Raw genomic sequence first — 18,798 nt, 5'->3', positions numbered from 1 at the left:
TCTAAGGTAATGAGGTAATAAATGAGAGGGGGAGAACCTTAGTATTGGCCTTGGCCAGTGATAGATAAGAAACAAAATTAAGGAAGAAGGCTTTGGTACAGACACACTCTAATAGGTCATGACTTTCTAGTTATGACTTGTGCTGAAGTGATTGGTTGTCAAAGTCACACTTCTGGGCCTCCTTGAGTGCCTTCACACAAACCCTTGGCATGTTTTTAGCCTGGAAGGGTTCATTAAATGATATTTTACTTAAAAATATAAGGAAGGACAGATTGAGAGATTTTGCAATATTTACTATGAATAAAATATTATTGTAGACGGGGGCAAATGAATGAGATAGGAAAATGAGTTCAAAGAAAATATACATATGAGAATATAAAATAACAATCATAGACTACTGTTCTTTATTATAGATACCAAAACAGTTTTTATCCACTTTACATGGTATGTTACATTGGTAAGCAATATCGTATCAGAACTTGTCTCTTTCAGTGAAATAATTCCATGTAAATAATTTAATTCTTCTCCAGTTTCTCTATCATAATATGGAAAAGTTAGTGATCCACCAAAATCACCTCGATCTGGAATTGAACCTAAAGTATAGAACATTAGATAAGTAATATGAATTAGTTCGATGGAAAATATATTTAAAGATACGTAAATCAAATTTACCATCATCAGAAACAGCACAAAACTTATCTGGTGTCAAAAAAATCTTAGAATAACCATGAACAAGTTTGCTACACTGCGATTTATCTTTATGACGAAGCTTTGAAGCCCTCAATTCAACACTTTTTTCACCATCTTCTGGTTTGCCCCAACCTGGAGTCTGGAATAAAATAAATTAACTATTGTTTTCTTCTGTATAACTGTAATTTCTAAACCTTTTCAAAAAAAGTATTTATTCTTATTACAAATTTAATACAGATATTAAAAATAGTATAGAAATTTTGAATAATTAGGTCTCTAGCTAAACTATTAATTTAAGTCTCATTATTCAAAGAATAATCATTTGAATCCCATACCCATTTTCAAATTATACAATATAAAAATAATTCACATACACCATAATTCATTAATAAGATTTTTTAAATTTTATTTCATGATAGAATTAATTGTATTATTACAATATATTTATTTATTTAACAGCTTATACAGGACCTATCAAACCCTGAAAAATATTATTCTATTTATTCTCCACCGTCCACTGCCTTTTGGCTAACACAGGCATTTGCGGCAGAGGGAGATAACTCAATTATCGGTAACTAAACAATCCTGCAAGCAAAACAGAATACATAAATATAAGCTCTTCCTAAATCTCCAACAGAGGATTGCTTGCTTCTTCTAGAGGACTTCCTGGTGGTAGTTCTCTCCTTCTAGTTAGGCCTTTGATGTTGTAGTGGCCTGGACCCATCCATGAATGAAATCCTTGAACAGCAGGAAGTTTTCCTCATTCACCAATGGACAACACTCATAAATACATGACCACATACTAAATAGTCTCTGATACACCACAAGTGGGGCATTAGATGCACTGGCCAAGGCTATGTAGCTTGCTTGGCTCTAAAATTCACATTCCTCAAGAGGAATTGAAAAAATCAATAGTCTAGAAGAACCCATTTCACCAGTAGTTGAGATTTTACAGTAGGGAAGTATTATCTAAGGGTAATCCCTTTCAGTGTAATCAACCACCTCCATTGAACTCATGCTGGCTCCATTCCTAAATAGTACCTTCTCAGATTACCTGCAGCCATCTGAAGGGTTTTTCACCAATCTTGACCCAAATTTTTATGACTTTATTACATCTTACACTTAGGTCTTAATGATGGATTATTCTTCTTATGAAGGAGACGGCCAAGGGTAGAGGGGGTATGGTCAAGAAGGAACAAAAAATAGTTATCTTATAGTTAAAGACAAGAGTTACATATAAGTGAAATAAAATATATTACAATATAAAAATCATAGGAAAGTATGTAAAAATAGGAAATATAAGTAGAAATTAAATGAGAGAATATGTAATTAATTGAAAAAAACGTACGAACCGGTCTAGAAAATAATAGAGATATTTTCTTGGAAAGTGCTTGTTTCCATTCGATGAATACTTTGCATCGATGGAACAAACTTAGGAGTGCTTTTCATCTCACAAAAATGCCTTGATGATTGGTTTACCTCAAAAGAGGAACCGTTTTCTTGGGTATGGGATGTACAAATTGCCAAGTGACAGAAAAAATATATAATAGCAAAAGGCTATATTTCAAACAACATATTTTTTCTCATTTTCCTACACTTAATGTTTATTTTTTAAACTTAAATTCTGGTTTCATATTTACATAGCTGATATATATTAGGGTAGCCAACCACATACAAATAATTAATTAATAATTTTATTGTGACCAAAAACCCTTAATATTAAAAACTATCTAATATATTTAAAGTTACTTCTAAAAATTTTCAAACCGTTCCCGAAATGTGAGGATTTCTGAAAAAATCTATCTTTCCTTCCCAGTCCATGCATGCTGGCATAATGTAATCAGAGAGACTAATTGTGGCATTCAATTCCAAAATTGCAATATCATCTTCATATCTCCCCTTGACACCTTTATAGGTAGCTTTAATATGTATCTTCTTGACCTAATAACAGTAAAAATAATTAATATATTGTGAAAATCATAAGAGGGAGTAAGCACTTAGATTATAGTGTATTTGGTTTAAACAGGGTGACCAAGAAACTAAGAGAAAAGTTTATCATAATTTCATGGTTTGTGCATCAACTTAATAAAAAATCCTGAATATTTTTGCCACTTTTCAAGTGACATATCTTTTTCTAAATTAACAATGAAATAATATACTAAAGAAGTAAAAATAGAAGATAATAGCATAAGAAATTGGGCTTCATTTAAATAGTTATGTAAAACCACAATTATTTTAAAACACTAATTTTATTTATCATTTTCTTCTAACCATAGAATTTACAAGTCAATTGAAACTTTCCATTTCAATTATAGCCAAACCAGATGAATTAATTCAGAAAAATTACATTTTACTTCGTTTACTATTCCAAAATAATTAGATTAACTTTAATAACAACTTTTCTTATAATTTTGACATATTCAATTGATATTTGTTTTCATTTATTGGATAATATATATTATTTATAGTAGATTTTATCAATTTAATGGTCGTTCATTGGGTTTTTAAAGTTGTTACTCTTGAAATTCTGTTCAAAACCAGCATCACGAATTAATTATTAATTTTGATGAATTATTTCTTCTGGGATTTGATAATTATTTATAAGGTTTTCGAGGAAGCTATTTCCAACTTTGTTATGGGATTAAAAATAGCGCATACAAATTTTGATTTGTGGTTAATTTTTGGAGTTTTTGAATTTCATTAGAAAGTCGAAAAAGAGGAATAAGATACATAAAAGAGCCATTCTTGGGGATGGCAAAAAGGACCAATAGGCCCACTTGCCGGACTTGTTCCCCCCACCATTACCAGTACCAGTACTTTTGGATTTGTATTCGATAATGGGATCATTTACCAAGTTTTCTGAAGTCCTGCTGATTCTGTTTTTTGATCATGTGTGTATATTTAGATTTATTGTTACTGTTGAAGTTTTCTTTGATATAGGGACCGTCATTAAGTTTTAAATGCTGCTGATTTTAATCTATTTTGATTGCACAAGCGCTTGTCCATTTATTACTACTTGTGCAGATTTCTTCGACATAGGGATTGTTAATTAGATTTTCAGGGATCCTGAATATGTTTCTTGAATTGAATTTCAGATCATTTATTAGGTTTTTGAGGGTTCTGATCACTTTTTTTTTATAAGGATATTGTATATTGATCCCTATATTACAAGAAAACTTCAAAATTAATAATAAATCGAAATGCACATCCACCATAAAAAAAACAAAAAAACAATCAGGGCACTCCAAATCTAGAATAAAAGATCTCATTATTGAAAGTAAGTCGATAAGTAACAGTAAATCTAAATGAATAAATTTAAATAAAAAACATAGTCAGAACTCTCCGAAAACCTTAACAATCCCCATATTTTTTTTTTTTTTTTTTCGCCCAAGACGAAAATTTGAAGAAACCTCTAAAAGTAACATTAAATCAAAATGCAAATGCACATTCAAAATTCCAGTTTAAAAAATGGAATTACAATAGATCGAAATGTGCATATGCGATCGAAAATTCAATTCTAAAACCAGAATCAAGACCTACATAAACCTAATAAAGGATCCTCATAGCAGAGAAAATCCTAAAAGTACCAGTAAATCCAAATGCACATATACAATCATAAATTCAATAAAAGAAATTATGGCCGTTGTAAACCAAATAAATGATTCCATATAAAGTAAACTTCAAAATTAATAATAAACCAAAAGGTGCAAGTACAATTGAAAATAAAATTCAAGAAACCCTAAACCTAATAAAGAACCTCCATATCAAAAAAACTACAAAAGTAACAATAAATAGAAATGCCCATATAGAATCAAAAATATTTAAGTAAATTTGGAAATAACGTTCCAAAAAAGCTTAATAAATGATTACTATACCAAGTATGGTAATAATAAGTACGAGTCTGTCAAACTTTAATGCAAGGTCAGGAACAAAATTTACAGGCAGTGCCTCTCACTCGCCTTTGTATTCTTAGTAGAATTATTACCCCAGAGATCCTGCTAAAATAGTTCCTTCTTGGGACGGCACATAAGCACATTCAGTATATTCTTCCAACTTTTTTTTGATATATTGTGTCTTATTTCATGATTGTTTCCTACTCGTCACCTCCTCTTTCCTTTCATAAGACTCAGTGACTGACACCTAGTCCGAGCTTATATACCCCTTCATATCTACAGGAATAGCACCTGGTAGAACAAAGTGATCTTCCTGCAAGATCCGGCAGCTGTCATTCCTTCTTTGTACCTTCAGGAATAGTATCCTGTAGGGTGAAGTTACCATCCATAGAGGACTTACCACTGGCACCCCAAAGACTCATCCTATCCATTCACCTCCAACTACCTTATCTAAGTGAACAAGCATTGTGGAAGCCTTCTGGTCAAGAATATCTAACACTATCAATTGGAGTCAGATCATCTGACACAACCTCCTCAACAATCACATAGTACAGATTGTCTGGCAAAATGGGAAAAAAAATCAGATGAATATGCTGAAATTATTTGAAGTCATTATTGTAATTAATATAATTATTTTCAAATGATAGAAGAAATAAAATATAGTTTTTATGAATTGATTCAAATCTTTTTGATACAAATGAAATGGAAAAAGTAACAACTGAATTAGAAAAGATTAATTGGAAGATCGTAGATTGACTGTGTGTAATATATAGAAGGAAGATGGTTTATATATTAGACCATGACCAGGTGCAGTAAAAAAAAACTCAAATAGTTTAATTACTATTAGAGTTTTATTTTTTTAACGTATCTGGACCATCTTTCTTTTATAAAAAATATTAAGCTTGAAAAGGGGAGTTTGAGTCAATGTAGGATAGCAATGAATTGATAAAAACTAATGATCTTCCAACTATAAATTTGATAAAATACAACAGTAAACTCACCTAATACAATCATGTACTAAGTCTATCATATTTAATTAATTATTTTAATGAAAATAATAAATAAATGTCCGGTCTTTTAGATTAATAGTTGTTTAATATTTCATTTCAAGGAGCAACAAAGTTTCTTAGTATTCTTTGATGGTAAGCATTGTGCCGCAACTGCCCGATTTATCAACTGACTAAAATTAACAGATATAATCACTTTAAATATATTCAGATGATAATTTATAGTTTCATGGATGATGCAATCATAATTTACACCTTTCTTCCCAATTCCTGACCACCCTTTTCTGAGTTAGTTCTAACCAACATAAGTTTAGAGCAATGAAAATGTACCTGAAACCTTTGTTCAGCAGGTTCTAGTGTATTCAAACTACTTCTAAATTTTCCCACAGCAATTAAGAATTCTGTTTGATTTACTGGCTTCTTATGGTTTTCGTCATATACCAAATGAGCAACTATAACAAATTAAATTGTTTCTTTGGTTTTAAAGAAATTATTTACAGCTAAAAAATGAACCATTAGTAAAATATCAGAGGTTTACAATGAGTTAATAATAATGTAAGTAATGCTTCAATTTCAAGAAAAAAATTCATAAATTCAAGGTCTACCAAAAAAGTTTTTGTGTGTAAAAAACAAACAAAATAAACCATCAAAGTAGACCAACTTCCTTGAAATGCTAAAATCACAATTGAAAAGATACAATAAGGCTTATAGCAATATAAGAAAAACTAAAATAAAATTCAGTTTAAGAGATTTTGTTTTGTTTTTTTTTTTCAGAAAAAAAAAAGCAGAGACATATAGTCGCCACTTAAACAATATAGATTATCATCACAATAACAATTTCCCTTAGTGTGTATGGAGTCATATCTTGTTGATATTGAATGTATCAGCAGATAACTTCAAATGAATGCCCTCATAAACCTACAGAATTCATGCATTTTATGGGATTTTCCATAACTTTACAATAACTATAAATGAGATTAATTACAACTAGACATTATCTACAAATGCCAAGCTTTTACCATGTATCAGCTTTACATGGTGTGTCATAATTAAGAAAGCAATAACGGTTGATCTACAACGTTTTTCCTAGGAATTTTTAGATAAAATCATTTATGAGGGTGTGTTAGGCTCATTTATATAGGACACCCTGCCTAACAAGAAATTTTTGTGTTTCTCATATTTTGTTTTTCCTAAAACTTTTAATGAATAATTTTTAGAATAAAAATTTTTAGTGAACTTTTGTAGAAAAAATTCATTTCATAAAAATTTTAAATAACATACAACATAACTTATAATTAAATGCAGGTAATGTTATCTAAACCTTGCACTACCACCAAGTTTTCAAACAATCTACAGCTGGTAGTACAAAAAATACATTATTTACTATAAACTCACTGGACCTAGGAGTTAGGAGTCCAAAGGTTTACCCATTACCATTGAAGGAATTTAGAAGTATTAAAATTATACCTGTAATGATAGCCTTTGGATGAATAATTGTGGCTCCACAAATAAGCCTCAGACCTTCGGAATCAGATTTCCTATATAAGGCCACATGCCATGGATATTCAGAAACAGTTCTTTGTTTGTATTTGACCACAGGTACTATTCGATTAAATCTATATCTCTTTCCACAATCTGAAATTACAATTCCAATGTAAAAAAGTACAACTATAAATATACATATACAAATATAGTACAAGAGCCAATGTCCACTTTTAGATTATAAAGATGGTGGACATGCCTTTAAATCACAAAATTAAGACACTGGACCTTTTACTTTCAAGTTAAAGATCTGTTATAATGAAATATAAAGAACACTTTAAAAAAAAAACAAACTGTTTTATTCAGTTGATTGAATTTCTGTCTTAATCTTAATAATCTGACTGTTTTTAAAAAACATAGATTCTCATGCACAAAGTTTACTTAATCAAATTGTATTTTAAAATAAGTTATTGGAAAATGAAATTAAAAAAATATTTTTAATGATGTAGATATTGATTATTATAGACATAACCAACGAGAAATTGGTTGGAGAAAGGAGGGAGAAATGGTCAAGGAAAAAAACATACAGTAAGTATTTTCAAGTGTAAAAAAAAAAAGGATTCTCTGACAATCAATCACTGCTGTAAACCAAGAATGCTGATTTGTATAGAGAATTGTGTAGTAAAAACACACTGATCAAGATAAAGCCTATGCTTCTACAAAAAAACTAAGTGATTAAAATGATGGTTCCCTGAACTTATTACAGCTATCAAACTGGTATACTATAATTTATAGACTTTCTTATTACAGCTATCAAAGTTGCATGCTACAACTTATAGACTTTCTTATTACAGCTATCAAACTTGCATGCTATAAGTTATGGGCTTTCTTATTACAGCTATCAAACTGGCATGTTAAAACGTACAGCTATAACTTTAAAAAAGTGGATACTGACCATCAATAAGGATGCGCCTGATTACTCTAATGATAATCACCCAAATATGGACCAGAAAAGGATTTCAGTAGAAAGTTTTGAAGAGATCCTGAAAAACTAGTTCATTTTTTCTTTCACTTTCCTTTGTATGGAATATGTAATACGGTATTATTTTCTTAAGATTTATTAATTATAATAATTTTATTCATTGTGAATTTTATAATTAAAAGATGCTGGCAGGATCGCCAATTTTTGCAGGGTTATTTTTCGTTAGATTTATTAATTTAGCAATAATAGTTATAGTTTTTGCTTTCTCTTTGAATTAATATAATAGTGAAAAGCTATTGATCTATCTTGTCTATATTTATTTTGTATTAGATCGACTTTATATAATATAAATCAATTTAACTGATCCAAAAGAATTTATTGAACAATTTGTTATATTAACCTTCAATATATTCAAATTTTACTATTAGCAGGTTTATTTAAAAATAAAAATAAAATTACATCTAACTATAAACATTTTTTTTACATAGAAAATAACACAAAAAAAAAAATTTAATTATATTAATCCTTCTCATTTTAACATCAGTTAAATAATAAAAAAATTATGTTCTAAGACTTTTTCATTTTTAAATATGTAGCTTTGTTTCTATTTGATTCCAAGAATTATTTGAACATAGAGAAAAAACCTTTGTTTTAAAAACTTAATTCTTAGGCAATTAAAATTACAATGTATTGAAAATTAAAAAAGTCATTAATATTTGTTTTTTTATTCTATTTGAATACCTCACGTTTTGGGTTGACTTCATTTTTTATTCTACTTAGCAGATTTTCACTTTAAAGACAAAACTAGTTTAATTTAAAATTGATTTAGTTTAATCCAGAGTTTATTATGACCATGGTCACTATTTATATCACTATCAATAATGGACTACACCTATTTATTTCGTATATTTGTTTCATATAATTACTACTATTTCTTAAAGGATAATGCTATTTCACACATTTGTTTCTCATAATAAATATGAGATACCGAAAAGTAATTCTATGAGCCACCAAACACATTGTGTAACAATTTATAACATTCTTTATCAAAAGAATATATACCAGTACTTTTCATTTATTACTAATATAAATATATAAATAAAAATACTTTACTACAAATATTACCTATGCAAGACTCAGGTAACGGTAGCCATTGTAATCCTGGAGAACATTCTGTTTCGGTATAAAGTTTAAATGGAGAGCCATTATGGTAACTACTTTTACAATATAGTTTTGCCTTAGTGCCTAATTTTGAATCTCTGTCACAATCAACAGATGTTCCATTCAAATTACACTGTACCAATGCCACTGAATTAGAAGGAAAAGGAGGGCAACCTGTAAGAAATGCATTTATAATTTCAATTTTAGTATAAAGAAAGAAAACATTAGCCTGAGTTCAGTTTTATTCCTGAATAACAACAATAATATTTAATAAAATATCATTGTCACAACTTTTATAACATAGTACAAGATTATTATAAAATAAGATAGTTTTTCAGGAGAGCTTGGTGGAAGTGGTTTTTTATTCATTAATACAGCAGTTGAATAAAAAAATTCATAACACCCTTGTGAAACAAAAAATATTTCAGCAAAATTATCCTTAAATCAGCTGAATATGGAGGAAAAGGAGAAAAGAACAGTGTAAAGTAAATGCTGGAATGCCTTGTATATTTACTATTTTAATTGTAGTATTTTTCTTTTGTAATATTTTGAGAAAATGGTATTCGATTGTGACGCCCCTACCAAAAGCAAACACAGGGTACTCCAAAAGTTGCTTGCCTAAGGATCAGATGAAAGTTTGCCATAAATCTGTAAGGTGATAAAAAGTGGCTCTTTAGGTAGGCTGATTTCAGTTACCATCAAATCCCAAACAACCTATATCAAGTACATAATTTTAGTTCAATTCAACTTGTCATTTATGAGCTAGGCTATACATAGAAACAAACAAATACACTCACGTACAAACACAGCGAAGTCACCACCAATAGAAAACTGTTTACCAACAAAGAAACAGGCTGATCTGCCTCTAACTTCTCACAAGGAATCTATGAAAATAAAGGAGTAAACAGGCACCAATAAAAGGAAGGACACTGGAGCAGACTCAGGAATCAGTAGCATAAATTTTTGGGAAAAAGGAGAGGGTAAGGGAACAGCCCTGGAAATCTGTGCACTACAATGTAGGAAGCTCCAATTGCTCACAGAACAGTGGCAAACAGTTTGGCAAAACTAAGAAGAAAGAGAGAAGGCAAAAACCATAACAGCTGAATGCCCTAACCATCGAGGTCTTAGAAAACAGCACTATGCAGATATACTCCGGAAGGTCAGAGATTACCAAATCCTTAAAAGAACTGGTCTAAAGAATAATGATGGTCTGAATAAAATGAGGTCACAAATATCTGTTCCAGTTGGACTAGCAATAGTCAGTTTTACCTGAAAGAAATTCACCTTCAGCGCTGCATACAGTGCTGGGACGTTGAACATCTGGCCAGACTAAGTAGAGGCTGGACAGAATGGAGTATTGCTATGAATATGGTCAAAAAGAGCCTTTAATATTAAGAATATTTGCTGTGCATTATTTGCTTATTAAGGTGAAAATGGCTACTCTTGAAATAATAGCACATGTCCTGCAAGCACAACAAAATAAAGTAGGACTCTTGCCACATGAAAATCCTTTAACTTTTGGTCTGTCCTCAATTATTATCTTTATTGCCATGCTTACAACCTCTGTAAATCTGATGCTTTCCCTTTACTAAGACTGGTGCAGATATCACAGAGCTCCTCAGCTATCATAGGTGGTGTTTCAACTGGAAGTACCCAGTCCTGACTGCAATAATTCCTCATTTTCTGGAAATAGAGTGAAAACAATGATCTACTCACCCAGGGGAAACATGGACAATTGTGAAGGATGGTCCTTTAGCTGCTTCATGATAGTCTGTAAGACCAAGCATGGCACCAATTAGGTCAGTCCACCAATGGCTGAGAGTTGGCCAACACCTGTATTGGAGTGAAGCATAGTCTTGACAGTTAATATACTGACCATGTTCATTATCTGGCAGAATTTATCCTCCACTGTTCTTGACAGCTGACAATCCATCATGATATGGAATGGTTTCCTGTCAAACATCCTAATTTGTCAGCAAACCATTCCTCTATCTTGCCTCACAATCATAAAAAAAATAATAAAACCTCTCTAAAAATATACATTCCTTTCTGTTGCTTCAAGGAACACATATTATAAAATTTTAAATGTAAAAATAAAATGATTTACTATATAAACAATTGAAACAATTATTCCAGATATGACACATCAGCTTTATTAACGATTAACATATTAATCATTTCTTAAATAATTGATTCAATTACATTGTTACAATTTGGCATTAATCACTATTATCCAAATAAATTGACAACTAATCTGATACATAAGACCAAAAAAAATTATTTACCAACTTCAAATAATCCTGGATCTGTTATTGATAAAAAGCTACTGTTGAGCCAGGGAAGATTCTTCCTAATATCTGTAAACACTGCAATGTTACTCCTACCCGTATCTTTAAGACTTACAATTCCATATAAATAATACTGATCTTGATTATTAGCCATGCTTCGTGGAAACGTTATTCCACCTCCACTATCACCACTCTGCACTGCTGTACCTTAAACAATAAAAAATATTTTACTAACCATAAAATAAGATAATCTTCAAACAATTTGAATAGAATCAATTTACCATTATCAAGGCCTGCACAAAATTTGTCGGAAGTAATAAAAAATGAAAAACCATTTGCAATTCTGTCTCTACATTTTGTGAATTCAATAACTTTGAGATTTGCCATCCGTAGCTCCTCACTTGTAGTATTATTTTCAGTATAACCCCATCCAACAACCTATTTTAAAACAAAGATTTATTTTATAATAAGCACAAATTGGCTCCACTATTATACACAGAACTTTGAACATACACGAAATTTGGGGCCAGTTGCACTGTCACACATTTTAACAAAGATTTCTGAAATCTCAGTTAAAATCAATAATTATCCATTGCACTAGAAAAGTTTAACCTTCAAATCTGGAGTTAAACTGTAGTGGGCAATGATAGCCAGTGAAACTGAGTTATAGAGCAAATATACTAACTATACCAGGAACCTTCCATAGTTCCAATTGGAATCTCTTATACTCCAAAGGTGTACTCTTATAATTCTGTTTCTTTCCAATTCAAATGGAATGAAAAAGAGGTTTGATCAAGACAGATGATTTCTTCTTTTATTGCTTTCTTTATATTCTCATACTTATTTTTAAAATTATAAGATGTTCTTAACTGAGTTAAATTCTCCTTTTACTTTTCCCAACTATCTAATTTTTGTTTCAATGTAATACTGTAGGTTTTTTATTTTCTATGATCCTACTATATTTCTTTAGTAATCTTCAGAGGATTTCTTCCTGTGTAGGAGAGAAATTTTGGCTTCTCTTGTTCTTCTCTTTTTTTTTTATTGCTTTCTCTATATTCTCATACTTATTTTTTAAATTATAAGATGTTCTTAACTGAGATAAATTCTCCTTTTACTTTTCCTATCTAATTTTTGTTTCAATGTAATACTGTGGGTTTTTTTATTTTCTATGATCCTACTATATTTCTTTAGTAATCCTCAGGGGATTTCTTCCTGTGTAGGAGAGAAATTAGGGCTTCTCTTGATCATTCTGAAACAATTTTAGTGTAATTACACTAATGAGAAAACATAATCAATGAAATCAAGACACTTTTCCAAGTTTTATGTTTAATTTATGTAAACTCGAGTTATTTGAGTTGAGTTATATTGACTATAATATGAAATAAATGTTACTTAACTTAGCAGTGCTATTATGTTAGAAATATATGGAAAAAAACATAAAATGTAATAATAAAAAAGTTCATCCAATATCTGAATTGAATTTTTGAGAACAGAAGCTCAATCTACCGACAGTTATCTCAGTTTTAGGTACTCTTGGTTATCAACTTAACAAAACTGCAGACCAGAAACAGGGTACCAATTTACCAGAGTTTTAGTTTATTCTTGGAGAAATTTAAGTTATACATGTGACTGATGCAACCACACCTCATTTAAAGGGAACAAGAGAAACATATTGTTGTGTTCTTTTCTTTGTATTATAAATATTTTATTCATTCAATAATATTCATTTGATAAAGAAAGTCATGAAATGACTCAATTTATTCAGTATATTCAAATTTTACTAATATTAGGTTTATTTAAACAATTAAAAATAAAAATGTATCTGACAACTAGTTTTTATATTTTTGAAATAACACAAACACAAAGAAGAAAATTAAAATTAATACAAATTTTATCCATTTTTCTTAAAATTCTATCTTTTAAACATTTGTTAATTGTAAATATTTAGCTTCGTTTCTCTCTGAGAAAAACATAATTTATCTATAAAATAAATGAAATTTCTTATATAATAGAAAGAACTTAAATTCAATTCAAATAATAAAACCTAAATCTAATTAAAAATGAAAATTACAAAACATAAAATTTTGAGAAAATTTATCAAATACTTGTTTTGGATATCCCATTTGAAGACCATCTTTGTCTCCCTATTCCCTCTTAAGTGTTCAAAATGAACTTCCATTGCACAATTTTGAGTTGTTTTTTAATTTAGAAATTCATTTAGTTTAAAAATTATTAATTTTAAAGAGCTTGACAGACTTCACAATCCACAACAAATTTCTCTATGTCCTAGTCAATATGTGGCCACCATACATAGCTTCTAGCAAGAGCTTTCATGCGGCTAACCCTTGGATATAAATCATGCAGTAACTTAAAAAGTTTAAGTCGGAGAACTGTGGGTATCACAACACACACTCCCCATAAGATACATCCCTATAGAATGCTGTTAAATTCAAGTCACAATCTTCTAGCCATCCATAAGGTATGAACCACAAAACATGTTTCAAATCAGAATCCTGCTGGGTTTTAGAAGCTACTAGCCGAGCTGATAATAAGCTACTGTCAATATAAGATTGATGGAATTTTCCACAGATGAAGATTCATGTATAGGAAGACGACTAAGCAAGTCAGTATGGGGTTTAAGATCCCCTTTCGTATGATGGATGGAAAATGAGTAGGCTGATAAAAATAATGACCATCATCACAAGCGATCAGCTGCTGGAGGTCGCTGTTGAATTTGGCTACCAAAAATAGCTACTTAGGCTTTATAATTCTAATAATTTCAAAATTCCTCCCATGTAAGTATTTGTGGAACTTTTTAATTCCAAATATAAGTGCTGATGCTTCTCTTTCGTGCTGAGATTCAGCTGAGGAAAATGTTTTGGATGAGAATGCTACTGGTCACTCCTGAACATCCTCAGTAAAATGAGAAATGATGGCCCCTGAACCTACAGGAGAAGCGTCGAAAGTGAGAAGCCGGAATGTAAGTCTAAGAGAATATGGAACAAAGGTCTTGTTCCCAAATTCTTCGATAGCACTTTCATAGGCACTTTGTTTATTAGGGTCCTGTAAAAGTTTTTAAATCTCCTATGTTAGAAGGAACCTGGGCTTTCTTAAGTGCTTCTAGTTTTTCAAGATCTGGGTGAAGTTGTTTTTATCAATCTATTATCCTAGGTATTTTACAGAACGTAACAAAAACTGTGATTTGCTCTGAATTGATAAAGGCAAGGTAAATGAACTAACGCATTAAAATTACAATACCTCGCTAAATTGTGAAGGGCTATAGCAAATTCCACTAGATTTTCATTCCCCTGCCTTCTTATAAACAGAGTGTCCCTTTGTTGGAACTTATTCCTGGCTTTCTGGTGAAGCAAGGCAATAAGCTGTACATACGTCTTGTCATTTGGAGAATCCGGTAAACAGAGATCCCTTCAATTTTGATAAGACCCAGGTCCTATTACTCTGAAAAGCCAAGACTTTCTCGAAGCATCCACACTAGCAACTAAACCATTATGCATTGCCACTCCTGTTTCTGAAAGTGCGGCTCCTAAAGCTGGAGGATTATTGATATATTTTGTTAATAAAAAATGATTGAACCACCTGTCCAAATAGGAGTCAATGTCTTCAACACACGGATCAAAGCTACCACAAGACTCTATCACTGATCAGAGGATATTCACTATTTATGTATAATTCACACAAAAAAATTGACGGCTCCCTATAAAAACTGTTTTCAACACTCTTGACTCGTCGCCAATGAAATGTTCTCAACAAAATAATAGGGTTCTTAATTGCTGGAAAGGTAGAACAAACAAACATGTTAACATTTAACCTTAACTGTATTCAACCAGCATCATACAAGGTACGAGAGTTATGCCAAAGAGCTAATGCAAATAGCAAACATTATAATAACTAATCATAGAAGAAAATATAGAAAAACAGCAAAAATCTTATTTAGAAATAACATGGCATTAGTCAGACAAATGCTAGTTAACAAGAAGTCATAACTAACTGAAGATCTAGTGCTGGATTCATCATCATCACCATCTGTGGCGCTACAACTCTTGTAGAATCAATGCCTCCCACAACTTCATTCGCTAGTCCTCTCCAATTGCGGATTCCCAAGATAGACCTGGCATCTGCAGCCACTCCATCGATCCATCGAAGCAGGGGTCTTCCTACTCTCCTTGTCCCATTTATCCTTTCGTTCAGGATCATCCTAAGAATCTGATCCTGGGTAATTCTTAATACATGGCTTGCCATACAAAGCCGTCCCACTTTAATCACCCTTACATCTGGGTTCTTGTAGAGGCCTGCCAGTTCAGCATTTTTTCTCATCTTTCAGATCGCATCAGCACAAACCGGGTCATAAATTTTCCTCAATATTCTCCTCTCGAACCTCAGGAGAAGGGCTTCCTGTGACCTGGGTAGTGTTCAGCATCTGGAGCAGCCTCAGACACTACTTGGAATCAGTTTTATCGAAAAAGTTGCTGTGACATCCTAGGAATATACCAGTCTTAAATATTTATTTTTTAAAATTTTCGTATGACTTTTTGTCTTAAAATATATAATTTTTAAAAAATTCCTTATAAAGTACAAATAAACCATAAATTAGCCATTTCTGGTCAAATTTAGATGATATATTTATAGTTTTGAAGGGAATTTAATTTACTTTCAAGTGATAATAATATAATTTACCATAAAATATATACTTTTTGGATTATACAAAAATAAAGTTTTGTTTTTATCATAATTTTTTTTCATACTTTTTCTCAGTGATTTATTCAACATAAAAAAATGGAGGGAATGAAGCAGAAGGCAATAAACAAGTTTTATCAAAATCATTAGAGTTGTTTTGGTGCAGTCTATAAAAAAACAAAAAACAGGTTATTTAGCAATTGAATGCAGAGCAATTTGATATGCTGGCATTGGGGACTAAACAATGCAAATCAAATACAGAAATGTAAAAAGCAAAAAAAATTGGTCTATCCATTCAAGAGATAATGGTGGCACAGACAGACAAATGGCTGAAAATGAATTTTTTTGGACTGAGGGCTCTAAAAAGCTCAGATATGTTGAAACTACACATCAAAAATTTGAAATGATTTCAATACTTACTTTATTTGTAGTAGTAAGAAAGTAAAAGGAAGTTACTTTTTGTTATGTTATTTAAAAAAATTAAATAAAACTTACAGTTCCAACAACAGGCAGTTGTTCACCAAGATATTCGGAACTCCAATCAATACAAACTGGCATAATTGCACTGGTATAGTTTATTGTTGTATTTAACTCAAGCAATGCAATATCTTCAGCATATCTATTTGTGAATCCTACATATGTTTCAGGAATTTTTATTTTAAGCACCTAAAAATGTCAAACATTGATGATATTAAACAAGATGGATATTGTTAAAGTTATAAATTACAAGTAACATATAATCTAGTAAAACAGCAGTTTATGAACTAACTGAAAACTAAAATATTATAATTATATGCATGCACACACTTTCAATGAAAATTGAAGCAAAATATTTGTTCAGAAATAATGATGGCATTGCAAAATTTGTTGTGAATTTCCAACTTATTCCTGACCATAAAAAATCCTCAAATTTACCTAATGGTAGATTCATTGTCCAAGTCCTGATAGCCCCATTCCCACTTACTGATTGATGTAAAATTTGGAGTTCCCCGTAAAGCCAATGGACAATAACAAATAGTAGGTATAAATCAAAAATCAAAATCAAATTTAACAAATATTACATTAAAATAAATACCTTTAATCTTTGTTCACCTGGATCGGTGTGTTTCCATGAGACATGATATTTTCCAGCTACTACAGTAAAATTAGCAATATCTATTCCACTGTGGCTTTCATTATAAATACAATGAGCAGCTAAAAACAAAGTGAAATTAAAATATATTGCGATAATTCTTATATTACTGTAAATGATATGATTTTTTGATCATCTGTTCAATGTTAAGATGTTATGTTGGTTTATTGAATGAATATTTTTATTATGTACTTATTACTTTAATTTTACAATTCACTAATTCTATTTTTATACCAATAATAATTATATAATTTTTTTTTTACAATTCACACCCAATGTTCTAGACATTGGATCGAAATGGTGCTTGTTGTGAATTTATCTTAAATTTTTATTTGATATCATAATCCCTAAAAAAACTATACCTTCCATTGGTAATTATAGAATTGGGTGCATTGGAAAAGAACAAAAAGGTCAGAAAATTAACAATATCTCAAAAGATAGAACACTGTTATGACTAGATTTTTATGCAATAAAACCCCCAAAAAATATGCAATGAAAACTATAAAATATTCAATAAAAAACTCATAAAATATGAACCAAAAAATCTCCAAATATGCATTAACACACCTAGAAAATCCAAAATATATACTAAAATTATAAAAATGATATAAAAGGCCTTTTTTCACAAAAAAATAATAATAAAAAACAGTTTTTGGGAGTACCATAAGTGTCTCCTCTACTAAACCTTTTTTACAGATTTTTAATTTTTTAACTTTAAATTCTTTTTTTTCAGGTATGCCATATATTATTTTTACAATATAAATCAATTTCTAGATTTCTTGAAAAAATGGTACAAATAATTAAACCAAAATGGTATGCAATATGAGGAAAAATAATAATTTTCATTTTTAATAGTAAATAATTACAGTTTTTATTAGTAAAATTTAATTTTTAACAGTAAAAATAAAAAAAATAAAAAAAAAAAAAGGATGGCCTTTTTTTGTGCTATGATCTCCTCTTGTGAGATTGTGACATGTACATCAACCAACCTACTCGCTGTAATTGTCTGTTTGAAAACTCAGATAAATAAGGCTACCACGGAGAGCAGGAGTAGAGGGTTTCAGGCGCTTTTTAAATGTTGCTCGATTAAACTATCTTAAAGTCTCCTCTTCCTGTTTTAAGCAAGTATTTCAAAAGTGATATAGGACCGTCGCTCCCCAGAGGTCTTAGTGGGGCGGGTCTGAATGACCTTTTTTTTTTGTGTGTGTTAAGATCTTCTCTTGTGAGATTGTGACATGTCGTGCATCAACCAATCTACTCACAAATATTGTCTGTTTGAAAAGTCAGATAAGTAAGGCTACCACGGAGGGTGGGTGCTATACATTTCTTCCAAATTGGTAAATTTCACCTAAGCTATCTATTCTCTTTAGCTCTTAAAAATATTTTTCAGTATAAAAAAAAATATTAAGAGCTATTCTTAAAATATACCCCAATCCTTAAAATGTCTTCAGGCAGAAAAAAAAAAAAC

The 18,798-nt window shown here is 30.6% G+C and overlaps 1 protein-coding gene across 3 annotated transcripts in view; it reads right to left on the bottom strand.

The window, feature by feature from the left end:
• Window positions 1-368: 368 nt before the first annotated feature.
• Window positions 369-18,798, bottom strand: part of LOC106686883 (phenoloxidase-activating factor 3) — a 21,944-nt gene continuing 3,514 nt past the window's right edge. Inside the window, exons 4-13 of one of the 3 annotated variants that reach the window (XM_024362334.2) lie at window positions 17,274-17,392; window positions 16,694-16,864; window positions 11,785-11,941; window positions 11,501-11,710; window positions 9,180-9,389; window positions 7,058-7,225; window positions 5,921-6,042; window positions 2,458-2,631; window positions 673-829; window positions 369-593 (exon numbers count right to left, since the gene is read on the bottom strand). In XM_024362334.2, the coding sequence (XP_024218102.1) occupies window positions 388-593; window positions 673-829; window positions 2,458-2,631; window positions 5,921-6,042; window positions 7,058-7,225; window positions 9,180-9,389; window positions 11,501-11,710; window positions 11,785-11,941; window positions 16,694-16,864; window positions 17,274-17,392 (1,694 nt within the window). In that variant the 3' untranslated portion in view covers window positions 369-387. Of the gene's footprint in view, window positions 594-672; window positions 830-2,439; window positions 2,632-5,920; window positions 6,043-7,057; window positions 7,226-9,179; window positions 9,390-11,500; window positions 11,711-11,784; window positions 11,942-16,693; window positions 16,865-17,273; window positions 17,393-18,798 lie in introns of those variants that run through there. The other 2 variants (XM_067048936.1, XM_024362339.2) reach the window with 2 other exon arrangements.

The sequence above is a fragment of the Halyomorpha halys genome, unplaced genomic scaffold (genome assembly GCF_000696795.3).
Source record: "Halyomorpha halys isolate HHAL.00 unplaced genomic scaffold, Hhal_1.1 Scaffold894.1, whole genome shotgun sequence".
Lineage (NCBI taxonomy): Eukaryota > Metazoa > Arthropoda > Insecta > Hemiptera > Pentatomidae > Halyomorpha > Halyomorpha halys.
This window is presented reverse-complemented; position numbering and strand designations above follow the sequence as displayed.